Below are 27,067 nucleotides of genomic sequence, written 5' to 3' on the forward strand. Positions count from 1 at the left end.
TGCTCGTAGCGGTAAAGAATGACCCGCAGGCACCCTGGAGCCCTTCCCAATTTATTCTATCTATGAACCATTCCGGCACCTGCAGACGTATAAAGTGAAAAATATGCAAAATGGTACGCAGAGTCTCCTCATGACCTTCACAACATTTTTTTTTTCTTTCTTCTGTTTAACCAGAGTCAGCACCGCTGTGTCTATCTGTCTGCTCATATGTTCCAATCACTCATATTTTGGCAAAATAAACGGCGACACAGGGTTTCCATTTTGGATACGATTCCAGGTTGGCAAAACCCGTTGAATGCTAAACCCAACAACACTGTCTCTTCATAGCTGGTTCCTGATGCACCAAATGGCGCCAAATTTGGCAATTAGCTGTTGAAGATAGTGGAGCATCTGGAAGCTAAGGAGCCTTATTGTTTTCTTAAGTGCTGGTGCGGACAAAAAGCAGAGTCAAAGAGAGAAAATTAGCATTGAAATTGCTGTGGTGCACATGCCAGGTGGGCAGGAGATGGGCCTCACTATAAACTTGGTATCCCCCCCCCCCCGATGGGTTTGTTTGTTCAGGATGAAGCAGTGCACGCTTCTTCACAAGCTTCACAACGCTCTCTGAGGACATGTTGTTTTCCAATAATTAGTGTATTTTACCTCATTTATGTGCATGGAAAGTGATATTCTGCCTTGTTAAACAGATTTTATGGAACGTTTCCTGCTGAGGAGCCTGAGGGAAGTCAGGCGATAAGGTACAAAGATTGGACCGAGACAACCTCGAGTCGCGTTCGCTTAATGGATCTTGCACGTGATTTCCTTTAAGGCAACAGGAGTTTCTGTCCAATGCGTTTTTAAGACTTTTTTGAACTGTCGCTTTCAGGTATTCAAATGAATATTTCAGTTTTCAGCTGCAGTTTGGTTGGGTTTAGGCAGCAAAACCACTTTGGTTCAGATTGGGAAAAGATCATGGTTCGGATCAAAGTAAATAACCCAGCAATGATCGCTAAAATAAAACTCATCTCTGAAGTTTGAAGTAATGAGACACCCGATGTGAGCCGGCGAGAACACGCTTTAAGGCACAACACACTCAAGGTGATGCATCCCCAGGTGACATACCAAGTTTTTAGGGAACTCATGTTGTGTGTTTTTGTTTGTTGTGCTGGATTCAAATGTAGCATCCCGACTCTGTTCCTCCATCTCTGTCTCTATTCTCATGCACAACCATTTGACCTTAGTAAGACCCGCACGATTCTCGTCCAGCCATTGGCGGCCTGAAAAAACCCCCTGACCAACGGAAGAGCAGCATCCTGACACTCGAACTGCTGCGTGTGCCTCCTAGGGATGGCAACTATGGCAAGAAATATGAGGGTTTGGAAGATACAGTGCATACGGATGAAAAGGGTAGAAATCGTGATGCAGGAGTGGCTTGAGAAGTCTCGACGGAAGCTTTCATACTTTTGTAAATCTATTATTTTGAAGCCACCTCTACACAGGGGTGAATGATTTAGCTGATTTAAGATGAAATACTGTTTCATCTATGTCTTATGTAAGAATTTGATGCACGTGCAAGTTCAGGTCAGAAAAATGTGTGAAATGGCCATCGTGAAGGAAAAAGAAATACATGCCAACCCGTGAGCCTCCAAAGTCTTTTCCCTCTGCTAAATCTCCCTCCATCGCACTAATATTCCAAGCATGCGTTGGCGACTTACCAGTCCGTCACAGTTGCTGATAGCCACGGAGGCCTCCGGCATGTCACTCACATCTCCAGTGAAAACACAGTCCCCGTGGATACGCTCCTTGGCCTTTTCCACAAAGTCCTCCTGCCACTCCACAAAAGCCCCCGGGGCCACCAGCCTCCTGTTGGCCCTCAGGCGGAGGTGCAGTTCTTTCCCAAACACGGTGACATTGAAAAACAAGTGCTGAGCCGAGGCAGGGGTGACCGAGGGCATCTCGGGGGCACCGCGGGCCACCCTTCTTCTGCTGCCAAAGGTTGAGGAGGCATCAGCAGCAGCGTCGGCGGCGGCTCCAGCACCAGCAGCAGCAGCAGCACCACCACCTTTACTTCCACTTCCAGCAGAGACCACGTGAGAAATGTACCGGCCATGGGAGTCTGTGCTGAATGGCACGATAAGACCATATTCACTTAACTTTCCAGAGAGTTTTTCTGATGGGACAGATAGTGTCAAGTGAGAATCACATTCACAGAGCTGTGGCAAGTTCCAGTGGAAAAAGATTACGAAGGGAAGTGAGCTGAACTATTGAAAAGGACAGAACTTCACTTTATGTCATGCATATCATCATATAAAGCACATAGAGATGCCTCAGGATGTCTTTACGGCATTTATTGGTAAAGATAGTGCGGACATCCAGCAGCTCAATCAAACCGCATTGATTTTCATCCTGGCTGTCAGGACTCATTATTGATTATTTCAGGTCAACACACTGACATTATGTTGACTTATAAATAAAAAAATAAAAAAATAAAAACAGGCTATAATTTGTTTCTTTTTTTTTTAAATCATCATTACTTTCCAACATTGCTTTTAAATGTGCATTTTTCTATACACGTTGCAAAAGCAAAGAAAAAAGAAAGAGGGGGAGGTAAATAAATGGATAACTCACCATGTGTTTCTGCAGCGAGAATATGATCCAAAAATACTTGACTGAGTGAAAAGCACATCAATAAATACATACAATCCATAGCGAGGGCTTTTTTTTTTTCTTAGTGTGAGAGCTGCCACTTCAGCGCAGAGTTTTCCTTTCTGTTGTAAACTTCTTTCCTTCCTCCTGAACAAAAAAAAAGAAAAGAAAAGAAAGGAAAAGAAAAAAGAAAAACGCACAAATGCAGGAGAAAACGTCCTCAGAGTTGAGCTCCAGCGAAGCAGCCGGGCATTTCTTTTTCTTTTTTTTTTCTTAGACGCCAAACTGACGGATATTCACAAGTCGCTTCCAATCTTTTGGCCCGCGCTGAACTGCATAGACCAAGACTGCCCCATCCATTTAGGGAGCCAGGAAGGGGGAATATCTGGGGTGCTGTGATGACGACAACTCCCCCGGTAAGGAACCGGGACGGTTTGGAGAGGTAGCCCACTTTTTTTCCCCTCTCCTTCTCCTTCTTCTTCTTCCTTTCCTTCCTCAGATAACTTTTTTTAAAGGAGAGCGAGTTTACGCACGCCTACGCTGAGGAGAAAAAAAAAAAAAAAAAAAAAAAAAGTCGGAAGAGTTCAGATAAAGTGTGCTGGAGACAGAGTGTCCCGGTGGTGAAACATCTGCCGTCCAGTCGTGCACCATTACGCACCAATGGTTCGGGCTGCGGGACTCTCAACTGCTCAACTTGAAGCCGCTGCCAGCCAACAGTGGGAGCGCCTTCTCCCCGCTAGACAGCCACATATTTAGTCAAGCGACTTTTTTTTCTTCTTCTTCTCAACTCAAAGAAGAAACTGTTATATCATCATATCCTGCAAAAAAAAAAAAAATGCCCACCTCCACTGTTAATATTCAGCCTTCAAATCCTTCTTCCCCCCCCCCCTTCTTCTTCTTCTTCTTCCTTCTCTTCTTCTTCTTGCTCAAACGGGGGTGAAAAACTCTTCCAGATGCGGGGTGAATAACGCATACATGTTTACATAAGGTCACAAACACATGCCAGTGATAACATGGTGATAAATCAGGAGGGGGAGGCAGGGGTCAGAAAGTTCCGACGCACGTGTCAGGAGAAAAAAGGAGGGACTCAGAGGCATCACGCGCACATATTGTAGATTATGGAGGGGCACCAACACAACAGGATCCTCAATCAAAACGTCAGATAAGTACAGAAATATGTGACTTTTAAAGGTGCGGTATGTAAGAATTTGCAACCTGTTGAGTTCATACTCTGAACAGATAGCAGGGGGCGGGGGTGTCACTCTGCTCAAGCTGCTCAGTGGCACATGGGGCCAAAATGGCTCGACTTCCATGTTATGGCACCCGTAAAGCGTGCGCACAAGAGACTTCCACCCAGCCGACCGAGCCCGCTAATTTCTGGACTTTCCAAATTTTAACGGCTCAAAGATTGGGGTTTTGGCGCTTAAAAAAATGTATCCAACGTTTTACAGCCGCTTCTTGCACGATGTAAGCTAATGGGAAAAAGTATTTTTGGGCACAAGTGCGTCACATGATGATGTAATTACACAGTCTGGCCACTAGGAAAACTGTATTCAAAGCCTGGTGCTCCTCCTGGGGGCTTGACTGGGGCCCAAAAAGGCTTTTCAACAGGAGCTTACGTTGTGAAAGAAGCGTCTGTAAAATGATAACATTTTTTGAGCCTCACAACCGCCACGACATGACTCGTTTCACTATATAATTTCTATAAGAGATGCACAATTAAATAATTTAGTCTTTATTCAAGTTAGCCGAGCGCTATAACGGAAGTTAGCCGGCTCGGTCAGCTATAGGTGCACCAACGCAGAAGATCCGGGTAATTTTTAATGCTGGCTCCGCCTCCAACGCTGTATCCAGGTTTTAATGTTGCATCTTTCGCCTAGCAAGTTAGCATGCTAACTTCAGAGAATAACCCTGCAACACAATACACAGATGTCTTAGACATAATGTCAAAACTGTTGTTACTTAACTTTCTGTCGATAACTTCAGTTACTGGTTAATGTTTGTTACATAACGCACCTTTAGGAACTTGGAAACAGGAAACTGAAGGGAAAGGATAAAGACAGAGACACGTCCGCCATCCTGGATGAAACTAAGAGATAAAAGGAAATACTGACATTTTTCAAAAATAATGCTGCTGTAAATGTTCCTTATGCCGATCTTTTGTGCCAATGTATGTCAGAAAATTCAGCCAAAGCTAATATAAGTTTTCATAGATATATGAAAGTTGATATCTGCCAAACTGTCTTCTTTATGCTTCTTACTGTCTGTAGAAACATTTCACAATAAAGACACTGACTTTAAATACCTCCAACGATGAAGTTGTGCTTTCTATCTCCTCAGGACAGGAGGAACTCTTACACTGACCAGAAACTGTGTCAATGAACGTATTGTTTTAAAGGTGCACTGTGTAGTTTTGGGGAAGAAACTTTGATCAGAAGAGAAAGATCTTGACTTAACTCGTAAACAAAGTGAATAAACAAACTGACCTTAAAGGACAACACAGTTACATACTGTTTCACTTTGTTAACATGTGGCGGACCCTGCCACCTTTCTAGTTCAAACAGTGTTCTGGGGATCTTTACTTCCTCTGAGAACAGTTTGTTTATTCACTTATGGAGAAGATAAACATTCCCGAGTTTGCATTATCACCTCATTAACATTAGAAATATTACAATTCTGAGTTTGAAGTTCTTCTCCAAAACTACACAGTGCCCCTTTAAGACAGACTCAGCTGTCTATAAGGTCAGTGACGCCTGTCGTCGTAAAAGCACATCCGCTACGTCTGTTAGACTCAACAAAGCACATCTTGCGTTATCCAGTTTGATGACCTCATGAAGTTTGTATCTCAGGTTGTTCATAATCTGGCCCTAATCCTGCAGATGTCACTGTGAGCATGTGTTCCCTCTGCAGCGAGGGGGGGGGGGACAAACCCAACACCATCGCGAGAGGCTTAGAAGGTGTGAAAACTGTACAGTAGATTTCATCAGTGGAATGACAGCCTGTTAAAACTCTGGGTGACTGCTCAAGCAGCAAGGATTTCTTCTTTCTTTCTTTTTTTTTCTTCCTTTTTTCTCTTCTGGCCCCGGCTCACCCTGCACCCTGGAGTCCAGACTTTTAGTCAGACATGACCACGCAGAGACTGAACCAACAACTCTGGAATCCTTTTCTCGGAGGAAGAGAAAGGGGGTTGGGTTTTGATCTTCAGGTACTTTTCTGAGGGGGGAAAAAAGGTGTCTAGACGGGACGTTCTTTTCCCCCCTCCACGGTTCCTCGAGTGTGTCTGGGGGCGGCCTCCCCCCACGACGCTCTCACTCTGTAGGCTAATTGGCTCCATGCTCCCATGATGGTCGATGTGGAGCAGGTGTGGGGTTTTTTTTTTTTGGGTTTTTTTTACGTAGTCGTCCCCCAAGGGCGGCCGTGAGAGGATTGGATGGCGATGCAGAGTTTGTGCATTAATAAGCGATGGAAACTAACCGCAGCATTAAGAGATGGAAACCATTAACTGCCTTGTAAGAAGTTTTATGCTCTTTTTCCATCCATACTGCTTCGAGTGTTTTCTCTTTTTTTGTTTTGTTTTTGTGTCTAAAAGCCAGGATGGCATTCCACAATATAGCATAGTATTCAATTAGAAAACCTTGTTTTTTTCCCCTCCTGAGATGAATAGCTCCACTCACAGCCTGTGGTTTGAGTCCACACACCAGAACAATTTTCTACTACAGTGCTCGCATTAGAACACTCTGTCCTGCGCTATAAACACTCGCAATGATTAAAGCCTTTGTTCTTCCTCCCTCCCAGAGACGTGTTTCGAAGTCAAACTCAAAATTTCTGCATACATACATTTTGTAAAAAGGACAAAACTTCTAGGGTGGAGCTGCAGAGAAATCGTCGGTCTTCCCCTCGCGTTTCCACCGAACGGGGAGACGTTACAGTGCAGCGTGTGGAGCAGCGGATGCCTCAGTGTGTGCTGTAATGTGGTCTAGCCATGCCAGCGTGCTGAGAAAATATGTGACTTTTCATCTCCGAGATGCAACGAGATGCAAAGCAGCTGCTGGTCTGCCCGGCAGCTTGAGGGAAGAGGAGCCTCTGCTCTTGCCAAGTTACAAACCAGCGACTCGGAGAAGTTGTTATTATGCTCCTCTAACCCGTGTGGATGGAGGGATTTGGGAGGCTGAGAGGCTCACAATGAGCGTTGAGTTATGACGCGGGTCGGCCTCGATGAGTTCCACTTGACATTTTTCTTTAAGAAAATGTGATTAGTGTGTAGCGAGTGTGGGAGTCGTTTCTGTAGCCGCAGCAGCGCTCCTTTATGTCTCTATATGTGGGTAAAAGGTTACTTTCTCTAAAGAGGTTTGTGTTTTGTGGCCTGTTTGGCTTCGTCATATCTCAAAAACTGCAGTTTCCAATTAAATTCAGTGGAAATTCTTGGGGTAATGCTCGTTCGCTTTGTTGCAGACAGTTTGAGCGGATCTTTTAGCCAATTTTCATCAAATTTTGTAGAGAGAAGCACCTTTCTTGAGTTTGGGGTCACAAAACTGACATGATTTGCCTAGTACTCAATCACAGATACATCTGGATTTAATTGAAGGCATCCACGCACCACCTGATCGCCAGAATAGATGTTTGGTACATTTCTGCAAAGCCGCAGATAAAAACAAAAAACAAAAGCCACTTCGGCTTATATAACCTCTTTCGATCACCACAAACATGGACGGAGATGGCCGAGCTTAATGTGACCCAGTTCAGGTCTTGAGTCACCATTCTGAACTCGTCAACTGCTGAAGCTTTGGGATTGTAGGTCGGGTCGGATGCCATCTCAAAGCATCCGTATTTGACAAGTTGGGAGTAAGACCAAAAAAATCGGCCATTTTACAAATTGGATCTGTAAGTAGAAATGAGTCAGTGGTCGTGAGTCGGACTCAGAGACGTCTCAACTCAACTTCAACAAGTGTGAAGCCTCGAGTCTTCATGAGCAAAATTCACCTGAAGTTGTCACATTGAGCTCTGTATTGGAAGCATTTCCACTTCTGAGATGCTGTCATCAGTGGCTCCGCTTGAGGACTTTGTCATCTTGTTATCCATTTTAAGGTCCAGCCCGTCTCTCGAGATAATAAGCCACTTAAACTTTAAATAAGAAAAACCCTAATCAATGGGATGTATTTCAAAAGATCGAATGGGGGAAAGTAAAGAGCATTTACGAGCTCTCCATCAATTCAGTCACTATTTCTTCATCCAGCCGGCTGCCGGGGGGGGGGAGAGACTTTTCATTACCTTGCTCAGTGGGCTGTGTAATACCGAGCCGATCAGGGATTGTGTGTTATTGCCCGCAGTAAATAAGGGCCTGGACATGTATTTGCCAACACAGATTTGAGAACATCTCCTTTAAAGATTTTCAGTGTTTGTTATTGATCACATCCCTGCGAGGGGGCCCGGGAGCACACGTCTCCGAGGTGTTTTGTAATGCTGCCTTTATCCACACAAGAACAATCAAAGGAGGACGCCGGTGCACCCATGCACCCCTCGCAACCGGCACCGCGCCTCCTCTCCTGGGCAGCTCTCTCATCTGCAGAGGGAAGCTTTTCACATGAAGTTCATTACATCCCCTCTCGCCGCTCGCCTCTCAAAGCCGCTCTTTGTCCGCCGTAATCTCGGGATCCTTCAGAACCGCTAGCTTGAGTTTCACATTGGGGAGTATCTCAATGAGTCTGGAAGGGATTTCAAAGGCAAGGGGGCCGCTATATCATCCAAGCATGGTCTTCATGTCCTGGGCTTATCTTGACCCGGAGTCAAGTTGGCCACATGCTGCAACTGAATAGCCCCTCTCCATATCCGAATGTTGTTTTAACCAATTTGTCCCTTTCGCTGGAGTCGAGAGAATATTTTACAAAAACTGACCAAAAAAAAAAAAAGTGTGCGTTTACTTCCCAAACACAGGGACGACGTAGAAAAAAAAGGAAACAAGCGTGACGAAACTATAAAAAGGAGCGTTTCAATCCGACCCACTTGGTTTCCATTTACAATAATCCAGGATAGGCTGCGGTGTGATAAAATCCTAACAACTTCCGTGCTCCCAAAGATAAGCCCGCTATGCACTTACAAGACGGGATGTGATCTGGGATATCAGCCTTTCAAAGCAGGGCCAGCGAAGCCAAGTGAGCTTCACTGATGTGCCGGCCGGTGCCTTTTAATCCCCACACAGCCCTCCATTCTCGAGAGAGAGTGACCAAGATTTTTTCTTTCTTCTTTTAATTAAGACCTTACCTGTCCACATCAAAAGGCGACTCAGATTAGTCTTTTGATCCGCCTAAGCTCTTTATTACTGTATATGGAATATGTTAAGATTTCCGCCCAACAATGAGTCATCTGTTTTGTTGTAAATGTATGCCGCTCGACGCTCATAACCTCCTCCGCTCTCCGCGGCTGGCATTGACACAAAGACAAAGAGGCCATCCGGATATACGAGTGGAGTCTTAGCGGTGCGTATCTGGAGCAAAAAAGATGATGCCGAGATAAGGAGGAGGAAAAAAAGAAAGAAGACAGGAAGCCGAGGAGGGAAGAGACAATTACTTGGCCCCACTGCACGGCGTCGTTTTATTGAAAATCCACCCGCACTCGTAAATCCAAATCCTTGACACAGGTGGATCCGTTTGATTCCCCTGCCTAGAAAAGTCATACAACAAAATGCTACAAAAAGCAGACAAGTTGAATCTTTTTGAATTATTTATTTTAGCCCCCAAAGAAATAAGTGGCACATACAGTGAATAAAGGGTAATGCATCGCCTCTATGAAGAAAAAACATTAAATTAAAATCATAGCTAAGACATTAGGGTGTTATTGTGCATGTGTACTGGTGTTATCAAATCTCACAAAGATGGGTTTATAAAACGTATCATTATCAATCATCATTACCTTTCTGCTCAACTAGTCTGAATTGATAACATGCAGTACAGAGACACTGAGAAAGACAAATGATAAAAAATTCTTAATGACAGGCAACTGGACTTTTTTCTGGCTTATCTTTCTGGTTTTAAGGCAGGATTCATGGTTTTTCAAGCACACCTGGAGTTACTTTACAACCAAAAGCGTATCGGCAAATTAAAGATTAACAAAAATAATCAAAACAAAGATAAGTGATAAGATTTTAAAAGAAATACTGTACAGTAAAAAGTTATTCTGGATCATTTAACAATAAGCCACCAAGTTGTTAAAAGGTTAAGTTATCCTTCACTTTACAGGTCTCGAGTAAATTCTGATGACTTATGTAAAAATGTGAAGAAAAGAAAAAATTCATACAATTAACAATCTGTGGCTGCAGTTACAAAGAAGTGTGCTAACCACACCGCTGTAGCCGGCTCGTCATCTCTGCTTTAGGCTAGTAAATCGAAGCCATGTTAGCCGCTGCTAGCATAACAGAGCTGAATCTCCAACCGAACTGTCTCCTGCCAAGTTGCATTGTGGGGAATAAAAGGGTGCCAGGTTTTAATAGCTCACCATACCTCTATAGCCTCGTCATCTCTACTTGAGACTTGTAAAACGAGGCTACATTAGCCACTGCTAGCATAACACGCCTGAACCTCCAATCAAACCCAGTTAAATGCGAACATTAGCTGTTCTCTAACAGAAGCTAACAGGATTTATCAAGTATGTCGTTTTGTCTTGAAATACTGCCCAAAGTCACTCCAGATTTTTTACTGTTCCGTGTCTTTTAAGTTGCTGATCAATCAGGAGCGGGTGAAATTTCAATAATTTGTCAGATTGACAATGTTTATTCAACTTTCAACCTGGAACAATTTTAGCTTCCTAATCCCGAGCGTGATGTCAGAGCAAAATGGCAGCTCTGTTAGTAGATCAATATTTGTATTTCTTTCCCATCCGCCACATCTACAGAAAACACAACACCCTACGAGCTAGCATCCTATCCGTGGAAAATGGCAAGTTAGCCTAACCTAGTCGCTAACAGGACGAACATAAACAAGCTAGCAGCTATTTACCATTTCTTTTGCGAAGATTTGGGCCATTTTAATGCCAGGGCTCGCCTCAATTCCCTGTTGACACTTTCACACTGAGCGTGGCCACGACCCAGAACATTTTTACCCCCTTTTGCGGTATGATAATGGGTGCAGCCGGACCAGGATGTGATGTGACAATTTCGATTTTAAGAAAAAGTATGCGATATTGTTTCAACGTCGACAAATAAAAAGGACACATTTACAGCTTTTAAAGTAAAATCAAACTAGCATAAAAACTGGCATCCTGTACTGTTAGTACCTGTATCATGAGCCATGTAAATAAAATGTAAATGTAAAAAAAAAAGAAAAGAAACAGGTACAACAGATGACTGCCGTTATACTGAAGCAAAAGAAACTGACAGAAAGCATCTCCTCTCCAGAACAAACCTCTCTGACCAGCTTTAGAAAAAAACATTAACATTCAAATAAAAACAGCTTTCATATGTACACAGGGAACCTTCTTTAAAAAAAACAAAAAAAACCTTAAAAAAGCAAGTCGGATAAAGGCAAAGCCGCTGATGACAGCTGTGCCCGCAAGAGAAAGAAAAAAAAGGGCTCAAGGAAAATATCAGGTCACACGACAGCAAACAGTTGTGACATACAACCATAATTGTTGGCTGACACCACAGTGGAATTTGCCTCCCTCCTCAACAACAACACTTAACTCCCATCTTATTCTAACAGAAGTCTTAAAAGCTTGTCTCGTCTTCAAAAGCGAGAATGTAAAAGACAGTCGATTCTGAAAAAAAGTGACATAAATATTAGTACATTGAACTTCTATGTCCTACAATTGATAAAAAAAAAAAAAAAATGCAAAAGGCACAAATATCAACTTCTAATATAGGAGCAACATTCTGCTAAGACTCAACATTGAAACATGACAAAAGGCCAACACTGGCAGTGAGTAAAAAAATGAAGAAGATGCAGTAACACAAACAAATAGATGAAGTGATGCATAATACAGGACTAAATATAGAAGGCGTAACAATGTTATTGTTAAATGTCTTTTATTCTGAAAAGCACAGTACTGGCGTGGTGCGTTTCACAGTGATCCTCTCTCAGATGAACTCCCCTCGGAAAGGAAGTGACAGAATGTTTTGCCGTTGCCAGCGGCAGCGCAGCCTGGCCAGCGGCGTGTCCCTCGGGTTCTCAAACTCGGAGAAGCCCAGCTGGTTGAGGATGTCATAAACTCCGGCTCTGGCAGCCACCTACCACAGAAAACACACAAAATGTTAATGAAGAGGCGACAACGGCGAGCCAGGCATTTTTTTATCTGTCCGTCATGACCACACAAACGCTTGACCGCCACTTTTTTAAGAGTTCAAACATGTTATCTGAGGGTTTTATTCTTCATGTGCAGCTGTTACGTTGGAATAAAAAGGTATCTGCTGTGGGTTTGGAAACAACAGGAAGTGGTAGATGAAGTATTCAGATCCTTAACTTGAGTAAAAACATAAAAACGCCACAATGTAAAAATAATCCATTGGGAGCGAAATCCACAGAATATAAAGTTTGAGTTAAAGGGCCACTTCACGGATTTTTGTTCTTTTATCCATAAACATTAACCATTTCAACCTTGATATGATGCTCAACATAACTTTCAGATGGCAACGTGGTCCGCTTCAGAGAGCTCTAGTAGGACAGTAGGAATGTACTCAAATCATTTTCAAGGACAGTAGAAGATTTTCCAAGACATTTTGCTTGTGCTCTCATTTTCTCTGTGTTGTCCATAACTGGAAAATTAGTCAAGGTAAAAAAAAAATAATAATTCAAAACAAGGAGCACCTACACACTGGAATCACATTATGTTTTGTTCTTATGGCAACATTTCAGCCTACTCGGCCTCTGGGAGACTGATTTTTAGCTTAAATTGTAAATAAGATGGAAATAAATGCTGTGTACATATGTGTGTGCATGAATGGTTGAATAGGCATGAAGCATCATTAGTGCTTTGGATTAAAAACACTATATAAATTCTGTCTTTTTACTGCAGCAGAGGAACATCTATAAAAGAGCCTTCTCTTGTTCAAAAGTGTTTATGATTCATTTGCACTGGACGACACCATGGCAACAGTATATGTTATTCAGTTTCTCTGAGTCATTAGTGAACAAATGGGCGCAGCCAGGACCACTTTGACAATCCCCCCCCCCCCCCCCCCCCCCCCCCCCCCCCCGAGACAGAGTTCAATGTTCACGTTAGGTCATGCTGACTCATGATCTGCCGTGGCTGTCCAACGCCATAAGGACTCGATGGGGAGGCACCACGGACAACCAGAAACATCTGGCTGTAAAAGCCAAACGACACAAACAAATAGAAGTAAAAAACATGGCAGATGGCGACTTAAAGATTGAATACCCCCATTAGAGGTGCCACAGCTTGGACAGTTTACTCTGCGGGAGACGCTTCAAGGTCCCGTCGAGTAACTAAAGTCTGATCTTTTCATTCAACTCAATCTGTGCGTGTTGATTTTCATACGACAAGATGTCTTAAAAAAAAAAAAAGGGATTTCTGCTCATTTTGGGCAGCTTATACTCTCCGATTGGAACATATACACAGCAGGGGTGACAAGCCACAAGCTGTTTGCAAGTTTTTAAGACGCTGCAGGAGATCAGGAGAAAAAAACTCAATCGAGTCGCAATGTGGCCCGAAAAAACATTTCACTTCTCCCTCCTCCCCTCAAGACGTCTGCAAATACCGAGTGGAATGAAAAAAGGGCACCAACTGTGGATGCATACTTTAAATTATACAAAAAGAATGAAAGAATGTGAGTGCGGTTATGTTCTCGAAGGCTGTGAGGTAATCCTTGTATGAGGTGCCGCTTAAAAATGCCCTGTCAGGTTGAGTGCTGAGGAGGACACAATGGAACAACGAGCAGGAATAATAGTATCAAGATATCCCTTTCACTTACAATGATTATAGCTTCGCTGGCCAGCTTTGTGAGGAAATAAACACAAGGCGCCGCAGAGTGTGGTCTAGATTACCTACTTGCTGACCGGGCAAAAATCAAATCTCACGACAGATATCATGTTAACGCTAAAAACTTTTGCCCGAGAACCCGGTGACCACGCAGCTTCCCCATCTCAATCGCGCTTTTTGTGGCGAGCACAAGCGCCTGATGGATCTTTCAGTGCGTTCATGTTTGTGTCTGATGTGTTCCTGGACACCGGCCAGGCTGACTTGAGGAGTGTGTGAGCTCGTTGGTGGGAACAAATGAGTGGGTGCAGCTGAGCCGTTACTCAGCGGACGGGACTCCCAAGGGAAACTGTGGGTTAGAGCTGTTAACCAGGACACTTAACCTGACTCATGTTCTCCACAGAACAGCTGTCTAAATAGGCGATGAGCAGAAAATCTGAGCTGTGTTCGACAAGGCCCATCTCGAGGGTTTCGAAGACCTCCTGAAAAGAGGATGATGGGTGACTGCGTGCGGTGAACGCTCGCACCAAACATCTATCTCGTCGTGTATCAGATCCTCGGAAAAGTCTGCGCCTTCGCAACAGACGCCAGCTGCAGTCAGGTTGGATTTATTAGCAGTCACAGTCGAACTGGTTTTAATGCTGACACAGAAGGGGCATCAAACCTTCCAAAGAAACCACTCCTGCAAGAAAATCCACTTCTTGTGAGTCCATCCATGTATTCAGTATATTCCCATCGCACAGACTCAGACACAGAAATAACAGTTTTGACGATATGACTTCTTTGCATTGTGTCGCAGCGATATCTACCGAGGTTAGCATGTTAACCAGCTAGCCTGATCCAGTCCCGTTCATAAGCTCCTGTGCTGGTTCCGTAAACACAAACACTCCCCTGGGGGCTCCGAGCTCACAGTCCGGACCGCTAGATGCACGGATAACCGAGCTAACTAGCTGTCGGCAGGTATGGTTAGCTACAGTTAGCAGCTACTCTTGTATTGACTTCGACAGGTGGGCGGAACTTACTTCAAAAAGGAATGTAAACACAAGTAATTTAAATGTATTTTCACTTTTATAAATGTGTATAATGGATATAAGGTTGTCATGGCTCTACAGGGTGCTGCTGCTGTGGTAAGACCAGCTACAGACCACAGCAAAAGCTGTGCAAAAGCATCAAGTAAAAAAAATATATAATAAAATGATCAAAACTGATCTGATCTTTGGTGGTGGATCGCTGCATCTTGCCCCACTGTGTTTGTATAACGTGCCCTTGAAGTTGTTTGTGTGTTGGTGACGGGCTTTCTGGGTGACAGCGTGCAAAGCTGGTCTTTCATGCCGCATTGAACAGATCTCAAAAACGCCAATACTCATTAGGCGCCTGGAGCGACTGGAGAGAAACGAGGCAGTGGGGAGGAGGCGCTGGTCTTTCCCACAGTCGGCTATCTCAAAGGGTGCACATACCGGGCCCGTGCGGGTGGACAGGGAGGCCTCTGTGCCACACATCAAAACAGCTGGAGTGACTGATAGGGTACCTCTCCGGCAGGCATCCGTGGTATGCACTGTACACAAGTCCTGCCATTGTGTAAAGGGCCGTGTTTTGGATTAGCAAACATGGATTTCAATTCCAATAACTCCTCTGATGTTTCTGCTCTGATCTCGCTATACGACCACATGGCAACACGGGGTAATGAGGCTAGGGACAATATTTATCCAATGTGCACACAATGTGGCAGTAATGTGGCATTTATTTCCTGAACTACGGCATAAGCGCTGCTTTTAACGTGTCCCCACTGCCTGCTTTATCACTACGCGCTAGTTAGCCTCTTTGATCCTGCAGTGAAACGAGAGTAATAATCCAACTGAACAGAAGCATCAAGAGCAAACAAACCAGAGGCCAACTATTAGCTGGACAAGCCTGCTGCTCTGCACGACTGGGAACAGCGTGCTCCTGCTTTCAGTCGCTGTAGAATATCAAATTAATCGACACACACACACGCAGGAATGTACCGCTCAGATCTGGCAGGTTGTGTAACCACAGCTTCAAATGTACAACCAGGGACGGAGATGACCCCTGTCTGCCGCCTCCGGCGTTGTGGTCTGTCATTAACGATCCTGCCACGGTCACTGGTGATAGGCTAACGATTGTGCCTCTGGGTTGGTTGGTCGGGTCAGACTGGTCGAGCCGCTGCCAGATCCTGATGCAAGTGGGCCACTAAACTCATCACAATACTGATGGTGGAGGGTGGGGAGGGGGTGGGACGTATTATATGTCACCAAGACCCTATCTGTGTTTGACTATAATTAGATTTTATCAATGGCTATAATTAGATTTGATCAAATATGCAAATATGTATGAACTATGTGAATTTTGCACATTTGAAAGCTTTGCGCTATTTTTCGAGGGAACATTTTGGGTGCCGACCTTCTCGTCAGACTGCTGTAGGTGGATGTAAAAATGATTTGCATGGGATAAGGCTTCTTGATACGTCGATTTGTTTTATAAAAAGGTCAGGAAGTGTTGATAAATGCTGATCTATTGTCCCTCAACCCAAAGGTGATACTGCCACAGAGGGGTAAAGCTGGAATGAGAAAAAAATGTTGCGTCTCTAAAATCTTTTGTAGTTGACGATTAATCAAATTGCTGATATCACTTCCAATATGTTTATGTATAAAATATTACTGGTTGCCAACATTTACAATACAATACTGTCTGTGCAGAGTACTACGTTTAACTGCTTTTGTGTTACTATCCCCAACAACAACAACAGCAGAAGGTGCATTATACAATGGAAGAGGGTGATGATGTTTGCTGCTAAAGCCTCCTCAGCTCAACTGATGGATTAATCCCTGCAGCTCTCCATGAGATTAGGTTGAAAATTAAACACTGAAGGCAAATATGTGAAGAGAACAGCAAAGACAACGCTCGCAGAATCCACTAGGACAGAAAACATTTGGATGTTTGAATGTATTCGTGCGCTCTGTCACAGCTGTGGCTGACATCTCTGTCGTCCCTCCTGTCAGTCCTTCAGGGCCTTAAAACATTATTCGGAATAACAGTCTTTAAAAAAATAACGCCTAATCCAGACCGCAGTGTGTGACGGACTGGTTGCCTCAGCAGATGTCTCGCCATCACACTGGTTCAAATCAAATTCTAGCTGCTGCTGGTATGTTTTAACAGACACTTCACCTCCAAGAAGCCCTTTAATTCAAATGCGTTCAAAATATCTTTTGTGCTCACTTTGCAGACACTTCAGACACATCTGGGATTTGGAGCTGTCTCAGGCTGTTCTCTCTATTCAATCCGGACAAATCACCGCTGCTCAGAATTAATATACTTGTGCAGAATAAAATAGAAACGCACAAGAGAATTGTTCATGGATGACTTTCTTTTGACACTTCGGCAGTGTGCGCATTTTAGGGGTTTGCGGATTGATCCAAATATCAATAGTATCGATACAGAGGTGAGTATTGGTATCGGATCAATACTAGCGTGATGAGATCAATATTTTTGTCGTAGTTTTTCTTCTATACATTCAGCAAATCACTTGTATTTCTCCACAGAGTTTGTGTGAGCGCAGCGCTCCTCTTCACTTCTCTCACTCCGCTCACTCAGGTTCACTGTAACTGGAACTCAAAAATATATACTTATATTGATATAGAGCCTACCTCAAATCTGAAGTTTTAATATGGCAGAATGTAATAACCTCTTTGTGTATCTGTTGAAGGAACATCAGTATTTCTATTTAGGTTACATGTAGATAGGTTATAGATTTAATTAAGATTGAATATAATTTTCTTATTTGGCTTAAATCTTTGTCCTGTGTTTTATCGTTATCATAATCATGATCAGGAATTTTCAAGTGAAAAGTATCAGTATCGGTATTGGTATCGGCAATACTGGCCCTGTAATTACTTGGTATCAGATCGATACTAAAATTTGCAGTATCGCCCACCCCTAGCGCATTTCCATTATGTTCATCCTGACGCCCGCCTCTCTGCGACCATGTGCAGTTTTATGTTCAGAGCACGTTTTCTGGCTCTGTCATTCGCGCCACGTAGCCATGACATCGTAGGTCTGAATGAAAGCCAAGGACCTGTCAAGCCAAGGACCCTCTCTAACAAACACAAACACACAATACGGTCACACTGTCAACGACGTGCTGTAAATGTTTGCAAAACAGAAATGGAAGCAGGAGAGGAAAAAAAAAAAAGGAGGTTCAGTTTGTTAGCTACAGCCGGCGTCCATCTCTGACCAGAAGTAAGACAGCAAGGTGACTTTGACGAGTTCTTCACAGGAGTTTCAGCCAGCAGTGACAAACAGTTTTTTTTTTTTTTTTCCTTTAAATAAACAAATAGAATAAATAAATTGAGATATAATAATAAAGTGACAGGCAGGACCAGGTTTGTAAAAAATGAATGAGTGGTGACCGGATGGAGAGGAGTTCTACTGCAGGGACGTGATCAATGCTTGTTCTGGTTTTTGATTTCCTGTTCATGGCGGTAGAAGAACCGGACTGAATAGAAAGAACAGCCTGCAGGTCTCTGCAAAGTGCAGCACATGGAAGTGACACAAAACTGTTGTGCAAAAAAGACAACAAGTCTCAGTTTGCAAGATATTCTAGCTGGAATTTGCTCGCCTGACCACGCGATGAGAGCTTAGACCTCTGTTGTGTTGACACCGTCACAGAGCGCGGTGTTAAAACAACAAATACCGCTTTATTAGATACTGCAATTGGCAACGTGACCTCGCTGGATGCAAGATATAAGGAACGCTACTTTGAAATGTATTTTTACCAACGGCGAGGGCAGCACTTCGCGCACAACTGATAGCAACTGAAAGAGAGAGAGCTGATCACACTGCATGACACGTTTGAGGAGATTCTTGGGGGGGAAACGAAGGAGAACGATGTACGAGGGCATCGCGGCAACCTTGATGCTTTCTTTTATACTTCAAAATCTCTCCACATTGGATAAGTAGTTGCACAGAATTGGTTTTTCAAGTTGTTCTTTTTCAAAAAACAATCTTTTTCATGGGAAAGAAGGTTATCGTACTGGTTGTTTTAGAAATTTGAACGGTTGAATGACTTTCAAACAGTTCAGTTATTCTTTGTAACCAAGGTAAGAGCTGAATATTTACAATTTCTGATTAAAAGGTATGCAACTGGCTTCATAAGTTGCACTATGTGACCTTTCTTCAAAAATGTGTTTTGGTTGCTGTGAACGAAAAACAAGACAGAAAAGGAACAAAGGGCTACCAAGATGATAAAGCACGGAGATATACAATGGCGACAAGTGTATTCTGCAGCCTACTTCACCGCCGAGCGTTCCTGCTCCCCGTGTGCATGCCGGTATTTTCTCATGGCATAACTGGGCCATTAGAGTCACTCTGATGCACCACATATATTTGCTATTCATAACAGGAAGAATATGACCTGATTGACCGCGTTTATTTCTGTGACAATTGTTTGCACAGCTATTGTTCGTGTCTATTTTGGAATGCCGCGTTTTTTTCCTTTGAGTTTATCCCACCTACAATAAGGACAAAGAAGGAAGAGATTTCAATTCAGTGATTTTCAAAACATTCCAGGCTCTCCAGGGTTGGGGTTTTTTTCTCCAGGACGCCTGCTCGCGAAATAAGAATAGAAGGCCGAGTTCCAAAATTGGGACCAAAGCTCGTTTGTTTTGCTTTTTAGCGTGAAGTTCTAGATACTCGCCCCGAAGAAAAAAACAAAACCTTCAGATGTTGCTTTAAGAGGTTTTTACAGGTCTGGTTTAAGAGGTTTTGCTCAGTGCTAAAGTTGGGATAACACCTTTTAATTAAAAACAAATGCACTGAATGTAAATTAAACCAGATAAATGCAGGTTCCTCATTTGTTTACTTAAAAAAACTCTAAATGTGGTTTGTCAACCTGCCAAACTGTTTATTTTTTACCGCCATGTGAGTTTAACCTATTGCAACATACATTTTAATTGCAGCGTGTGTGTGTGTGTGTGTGTGTGTGAGAGTGTGTGAGAGCGTGTGTGTGTGAGAGCGTGTGTGTGTGTCGGGTAGCACTCACAGACTACTCATTTGTTTGGAATGCACATAAATTCTCGACTTTTGCTGTAGGGGCACAGCTGGCCAAACGATTAATGTACCAACAAAAACAAAGAGCCGAGACATTATGAAGTTCCACGTGTGAGGAACCAGGCCACAATAGAACCAGAACCAGCTTGTAAATTCCTGCCGGGAAAACCCAGATGAAACTCCGGTAACCAGTTCACAATGTGCACAGTGTTAAAAAAAACACATGCGGCATCGTAGGTGATTACGGATTTGTTCCCCATACCGCGATTTTAATGGCAAGTGCACATTATCCTTCTTGCCCTGACTGAGCCTGACTCATTCAAAACGTTGGGACTTTATTTTATCTCCCAAACATGTTTTCTGACTGATTGAGTACTCGCAGCAGTTTATTTCCGCAACCACTTTCTGGAGTTTGAGAAGAAAGAACGCGAAAGATGGAACAATCACCAATTCTTGAGACTTCGGCACAAACACGCTGCACTAAGAAAAGGGCTGATTCAATTGAAAATGAATAACAATTTCAACCATGATCATTTAAAACATTTTTATATTCCTGTGGTCCCCTTTTCCGTCCTTCATGTTTGCTGAACGCGCACAAGGTCAAACGAAATTACTGCCTGCAAAACATCTATCGCTTTTTAATAGGTCAACTCACTAATTTGCGTGATATTCATGGGTCTTTAGACTGCGGGCAGAGGGGCTGTTGGAAAGTTGCAGGTACTCAGCACAGACCCAACCTGCAGATGCTTAATTTCTCAAGGAATAATGCATTGATCTTGATTTAAAAAAAAAAAAGAAATCAGGTGTATTAAGGTGGCTGGTATCTATGAGTGAGAACAATTTAATGCAGATCCTGGATCTGGCGGGCTTTTACATTATGGTTGAGAAGTTCTGTGTGGTTTTAAATTAAGAGAGATTTGGAGCCATCAAGTTTGATATTGGATCAGGCTTGACTGAATTAAAGGTGTGCCTTGGTGGAGGTATGCGCTCTACCAAGTGCCATCCTAGTTTCTTCATGTGGTTGCGCACAGCCTAGTTATCAGTCGTATTCCCTGTTGTTTCTTTCTGCACTGCCATATTCATATGCGTTCTGCAGATTTCAGAGTGAGACAGACGTGTGGCGGAGATCCTGTACCTGTTCCATCCACAGAGTGAAGGAGCGCTGCCAGGAGTTCTTCTTCTCTAAGTGCAGGTATGTGTTGAAGAGGATGAGGTACATGTAGCGCTCCAGGTACTGCAGGCTCCTCAGCAGCAGCTGCTGACACTCCCTCTCCGTCTTGCCACTTTTGATCTGTGAAAAGAGGAGCGCGAGGCTTTATTGGTACATCGAGTGAACACAACAATAAGGCGACAACTAAAATCTGAAACAAAATCATTTGTTCAATGACGCCAAATCTCACTGCTAATAAACTAGAGCATGCAAACTGGTCCGAACAAACAACAACAACAACAACACATCACAGCAATAAACAGCAAATTCTCACAGAAAAGACAAATAAAACGCGCCAACAACATCCATTTCGAGCGTACGCCGTCAGTGGTTGAGGACATGTGTGGCGAGCTGGATGATCAATGAGATTAGGCATGTGTTGCGCTTATATAACATCCTCATTCCGCTGTGTTTCTCCTATATCACCCCCCCCCCCCCCCCGAAACCTCCCAACCGCTGCCTGCATGGAAATTATTTCCGCTTAACGCCGACATAATATTGTTTATCTTGGTCTCCCTCAGGCCCACCAGCTCAACCAACAGAGGTTTCGCGTCCTCCAAAGTGTAGGCATTCACATTTACATTTGAAATGAAACCTTCACGGTTAGACATTTCAAGTTGAAAAAGGTAAGTAGAGAAAGACTCCAAGGTCAAACACATGACATTCTCTCTGAACGTTTCACACAATTTATTCAAAAGGAGCACCAAGCTGTCAGCATTCTTAATTTATTTTGAGAGTGGGGTAAGAGCGCTTGTTTCAGCCTGAAGAAACACCGGAGATTCATTTACAATTAACCCCAACTTCACTTCTGGGAATATTTCACACGAGAAATCAACTGTGCAGATGTCAAATATGGCCGTTTTATACGCAGCAGTATAAACAGATTACTGTATTTAACGTTCCTCTTTTGACTTCTGTTTCCAAACTTCACGTAACATCACCGACTAAAGGACGGTCCTCAATGCAAATAGTGTTTTTTTGTAAATGGTGCAAATGTAGAAATTCATGGGCTAGTTCAAGTCTGGCTGAAGCCGACAGGCCGTTTCAGATCTGAGCGAACAGATCGTAGTTTCCGTCGTGGATTGTGATCGCCATCATCTAGACCGTGACATTATTTTCAGCCACCCTTTACTAAAAAGCTACACAAATAAGCAGAGATGGTTTATACCAAGTCGCCTCGTATAAAGTGTATCCTGCTTTTTCATGCCTGTACTTACCCCCGACACAGAAAACACAACCATCTGCCAGTTAAGGCTTGAGAGACCTCCTGGTGCCTTGTGATTTACACAACGTGGGTGATCATAGTTATGTGCCAGCAACGACAAAGTGAAGAAAGAAACTTTCCCCCCGGGCAGACCATCCCTCCTGTATCGTATACTTTCATCTTCTCTCCGCTTTTGTCTCGGAAGAAACCCCACGGGCAGAAAGCAGTTTTTTTGACATTTGGAAGGAGCTCAGCTGGTAAGCCGTGTACAAAAAAAAGGTCCCCCATGCCTCACACCCTAGTATTTGCGAGAGTTGTTTACTCCCCTGTGCATCCAAATACCCTTAACTTCTACTGTTTTATCAATAAACACCATAGTTACATAGTGGTGGCACCATAATTACAAAATGATTTGAATCTTCATGGCAAGACCCTATGTTCAGAAACAACAAAACAGTGCAATTATCCAAAGTATGAGATGCTCCTATAATTCCCTTAATTGGTATTCAAGAGGCAAGATAATAGTGCTCTCGCAGGACTTTATACTACAGAAGGGTCGCAGAAGTGTCAGTCCACATTAGACTGTAGAAAGTAACCTTGCAAAGCAGAACTTAGCAAAGAAGCAACTCTGCAACAGCGCCCTTACATGCCGTGTCTCACAAAGAAAGGCTGATATTTGGATTGCTCTCCAATTACAGGCTGCCAGGAGCTCTACAGTATGTGCTAAAAGGGCTTTCATAATCGTGACGAGACGGTGTTCATCTGTTTTTCCTTTGAATAGTGTGCGGTAATCTTTAATTTTTTTCCTGATCGCTAAGAGCCTTGAGGACGTCAGGGTGTCAAGTGAAAAGGTCTGCTGTCGGGCTGCTTCACTGTGTAGCCAAGTGTGAGGTGCGTGCTGGACTGGATGATGCGTCAGTTGAGGTCAAGAGAAAGTAACAAGCAGGGTCGAGGTGTAGTAGAACTGTCGGCAGTTCTTCAGCGTTAAAGAGCGTTTGGCTGCTTGTCGTCTTTGCGTCCTCACTAAAGCCGATATAGATGCTATATAATGGTCATGGATTTTTTTTTTTTTTAAACAAAGAAATATCTTCACTGTAGGGTTTTCCGAATCAATGAGAAGACACAAATATTTTAGAATTGTAATCAAGTTTCTCATAACTCAACAACTCAAAAATGTTGAGATTTTTCAGTGGAGGCTGGGGATTTCCTTCACAGGCCTCAAAGAACTAACCCTTTATTGGCTACAGTTAAATGTGTTTTGTCAAATTTGACATGTTAACCGTCAATAAAGTGTCGTCTTCTTTCACAGATTTTAACCTCTGAACGTGGTCCGAGTGATTTGGATCTCGAATGCGTCCTCGATGAGTGTCGGGTACATTCACATCTGTGTTCAGAGCTGTCCAGTTGCGATCTGATCACTCAGGACTCAGCACTCATCTACTGTAGCTAAAGCCTCAACAAACACTTGAATCAGAGCAGTCAAAACAGCCTCTCTGATGGATTGAACAGCTCATCTGCACACAGTTACCAGAAAGGGAAGTATATTAAAGACCTCGTGGGGGCTGCACAGAGAATAATGAAAGTTTACCAAGTAGGTGGGCTGGCACTCAGGGTAATTTGAAAAATGTGCACTGTGCACCATAATACAATCATTCCAGAGCTGAATGACGCTGTAGAGAGAGAAGGGGAATGAGCGGGGTTTCCTGTTCATTCCCAAACAGCCGTGGTAGGATCGCAGTTTTCCAAGTATCTGCAGCAGAGCGGAGGAGAAACTACACCTAGGCAAACAGTGGACGTGCTGTCTGTTGTCTGTCAAGTCCCCCGGATCACAGAGGAAGAAAGAAAGCACACGCAGATATCACTTTCTCCAATCTCTCTCAGTTCACGCCGACCACAGTGACAGAGCAGGCGAACACCGGTGAACCCGATCACCCTGTGCGCCCTGCTACCCAAGGGGGCTTTCAGCATTTCATCTCGTAGCCTGAAAATCCACAGTGCCAAAGCCTGCCAGCTCTCTGTGCACGAGCCAGGGCCAAATACCGATCTCATAACGCACACATATGTAGAAACGCATATGTTCTCAGATCAGTTTGCAGCGATTGCATAAATCGCACCTCTACAGTGTGCAGAGCCTTGATTCTGCGGCAGCCATCTGTCTGTCTACATCGACTGAGCCATGTGTGTGGTTGAGTGGACTCTGGTGCACTCTCAGAAATCCCTTCAGAAAACAATGTTGGGGAAGATGTGGTGAAGAACCAGTAAATTTCTTCCATTCCATGTAAAAGAGACAGCCTTGAAGGCTTTGGGTTCGCATGGATTACATTTTTTTTAGTTCTGGGACAACCCTGTACTGTGCTGATAGTCATATCCCCAACTCAGCTATTTGCTGAGTCAAGTCGAGAATGTATTACTTGCTATAATGAGATAATGATTCGAAAAGCTGAAGACATTTCATAATCTTTTGAAGGTAAAGAAGACAATGTTCTGCTGAGATGGCGAAACAGAAAAGAGGGGGAAAAAAAACTGTTGGAAGTAGAGCATCGAGCGGTCAGTCCTCATTCGCTATCAAAGGTGAAGCCATCAGTCAGCCGACCGCTGAGGTGTGATGATGAGACGTCCTCAGCTCTGCTAGGTCCCCGGTGGGATGGGAGGCCGGCCAAACACAGACCGCATACCATTGTTGAGAGAGTCTAGGAATGTTGGTTGGCTGAGCAGAGCTTTTTATGCGAGGACAATGTGGAAGTGAGCGGTTAAGAAGGTGAAGGCCGAGCTACCACTAAGGAGAAGTGAAAGCTTTCTGTTAAATGTATGACTTGGAACACATCAACAAGTTGTTGAATGGCTGCTCAATTCATCATTAAACCAACCCTTTTAGCGGCTCACAGCAGGAGCTGCTCTCTTCTCCACCATCTTTCCATGAAATTCACTTGTGAATTTATAAAAAAAGGAATCCTATTTTTCCACACATTTTGGGAAATACGCTTATTCGGATTGTTACTTATAGACTAAAGGCTGGAGGGAGTGCAACAGATGAGGAGTATGGTGTGTTTACTGGGGAAATTACACAATTCCCTGTTTTACCACCGTCGCCAAGCACCAGTGGAGAAGCCATACATAAATCAAGCTTTTTATAAGAAGATTGATAGCATTCTCATATCTACCCGTTCAACATTAAGCTGGAGCCAAGCTTGGACGGAGCCAGGTGAGCCTTGGCGCTACACTACGCAAATCGACTTCTTGCACCAACTTCATATTTTGCGCACAGACATGAGTGGTGTTGATCTTATTGTCTAACTATTGGCATTAAAGGGAGTAAGTGCATTTTCGAAAATGTCAAACTTATTTGAAACACCTTAATTCATTGACAGTTGGCCTAGAATATACATTTATACATCGGTTTGTCAGAAGGGTTACACAAAAACTGCTGAATAGATTTCCATGAAACTTGGATGGAGGATGGGTCTCGACCCTGAATAAACAATTAACTTTGTATCTGGATCCAGATTCAGGGACGAGTCCAAGATTGATTTTTCCATGCGAGATTTGGCCTTTTTATTGACTTTCATGTTCATTACTCAGGGAATAATACATGGGGGTCTTGATGAAAAAAAAAATCAGCTGTGTTCAGGAGGCTGGTATCTGTGTGAGTACAAAAGGGCACTGACGGGCCTCGCTGGAGGTATACACTTTACTGAATGCCATTCTAGCCATTTTATTTCTTACTGCCCTTGTGCCAACTTGCTTAATGTAACATTTTTTTCTTGTTTAAAAGTGAGAAAAATCTGGAGAGAAAGAAAAGAATGAAGGCCAAGAGAGGGCAAGAAATGTTTTTCCTGTCGCTAATGAACAACGTACTTAAAAACAATTTACAGACACGGTGTTCATTAACCCTGTAAGGCACAAAACAATGAATCAAATCAATTCAAAGCAGATGCTTTGTGTTGAACTTCATTAGTAGATTCACTAGTTGAAGGAAATAATATTACAACGCATATGTGTGCATCACATCAACATGGAACCATTCAGGCTTGTATGAAAGAGCTTCAATATGCCTCAGGCAATCAAAACAATTGTTCTATGTAACAATCTCGCGAGTGATTCAAGACTGCCCCGGGCAACTGTTTCAGTCTCTGTCCTTTAATTCAAACACGTCAGAAAGTTCACAATAATCCCCGGATAAACGTCACAGCCTGCGGCCTGCAGGTGTAGGTGTATTAAAGATAAACACCACCAACTTATGAGACACACTGCCTGACCCGTGCCTGTGTCTTGAGTAAACAGGCGCGTCTCGAGGTTCGGTATAAAAGGGTTCCACATGTTCAGCAGCCCAACATATGGTCCTCGATGTAAAAGGGGATAACAGGTCGATCTCATGCCGTCAAAGTTGCTCTCGCTCACAGGAGTGCTCGGCATTCGTACAAAAAGATTATTTACGGGCTGAAATCAAAGCACTGATGCGACCCCAGCCCTCTCCTTCCACACACATACTAACAGAGATGTTAGTCAATCCTTAGCTAGTGAGTGCTATTGATTTATCAACACAACGTTTTGAGGGCACTAGCAACTTCTGTCTAATTTCATCTCCCGCAGTGAATCGGCCAGCAGTGTTTTCCATGTGTGTGAAAGGCATCGACAGCGCCGACTTCTCTCTCCCGGGCCAGCTTATCAATACGACTTTGAGCCCTCACACTAAAAGCTGTGATAAAAACAGACAGCACAGAAAAGTCAAGACACGTCCAAGAGTGGAGGACTGGGAAAGCAATTGTTGGGCATCAGCTGTGTTTTTTAACCCCCGACATTTGTCCGGAAGGCCTCATTCAGCCGGTCTACTGTGCGGCGAGTGCCCAGTTGGCAATAATCTTCTGCTGGGACGGCCTATTGCCTCAAGTTGTTGTGGTGTGTCAGGCAGCGTTGGCACCGATCTACTCTCTCTGGCAGCTATTCAGCCAGCTGAGCATGTTGAATCAGCAGCGGAGGCAGCCACTAAAAGAGAGACCTCTTATTGGTCGTTCAGCAAAGTAAATTAGTGGATGAAGTTCGCCAAA

The 27,067-nt window shown here is 43.6% G+C and overlaps 2 protein-coding genes across 9 annotated transcripts in view; both read right to left on the minus strand.

Moving 5' to 3' along the window:
* adamts14 (ADAM metallopeptidase with thrombospondin type 1 motif, 14) overlaps positions 1 to 3,185 on the minus strand; it is a 48,254-nt gene extending 45,069 nt beyond the window's left edge. Inside the window, exons 1-2 of one of the 2 annotated variants that reach the window (XM_030399983.1) lie at positions 2,608 to 3,185; positions 1,695 to 2,149 (exon numbers count right to left, since the gene is read on the minus strand). In XM_030399983.1, coding sequence (XP_030255843.1) covers positions 1,695 to 2,149; positions 2,608 to 2,686 — 534 coding nt within the window. In that variant the 5' untranslated portion in view covers positions 2,687 to 3,185. The remainder of the gene's footprint in view (positions 1 to 1,694; positions 2,150 to 2,607) is intronic. The other variant, XM_030399982.1, reaches the window with a different exon arrangement.
* A 7,573-nt stretch (positions 3,186 to 10,758) lies between these two features.
* Positions 10,759 to 27,067, minus strand: part of pald1a (phosphatase domain containing paladin 1a) — a 56,265-nt gene continuing 39,956 nt past the window's right edge. For 6 of the 7 annotated variants that reach the window (XM_030399987.1, XM_030399986.1, XM_030399988.1 and 3 more), the window contains exons 19-20: positions 20,744 to 20,899; positions 11,690 to 11,839 (exon numbers count right to left, since the gene is read on the minus strand). In XM_030399987.1, coding sequence (XP_030255847.1) covers positions 11,690 to 11,839; positions 20,744 to 20,899 — 306 coding nt within the window. Of the gene's footprint in view, positions 11,840 to 20,743; positions 20,900 to 27,067 lie in introns of all 7 variants that reach the window. The other variant, XM_030399984.1, reaches the window with a different exon arrangement.

This window comes from Sparus aurata, chromosome 20 (genome assembly GCF_900880675.1).
Source record: "Sparus aurata chromosome 20, fSpaAur1.1, whole genome shotgun sequence".
In the NCBI taxonomy this organism is placed as follows: domain Eukaryota; kingdom Metazoa; phylum Chordata; class Actinopteri; order Spariformes; family Sparidae; genus Sparus; species Sparus aurata.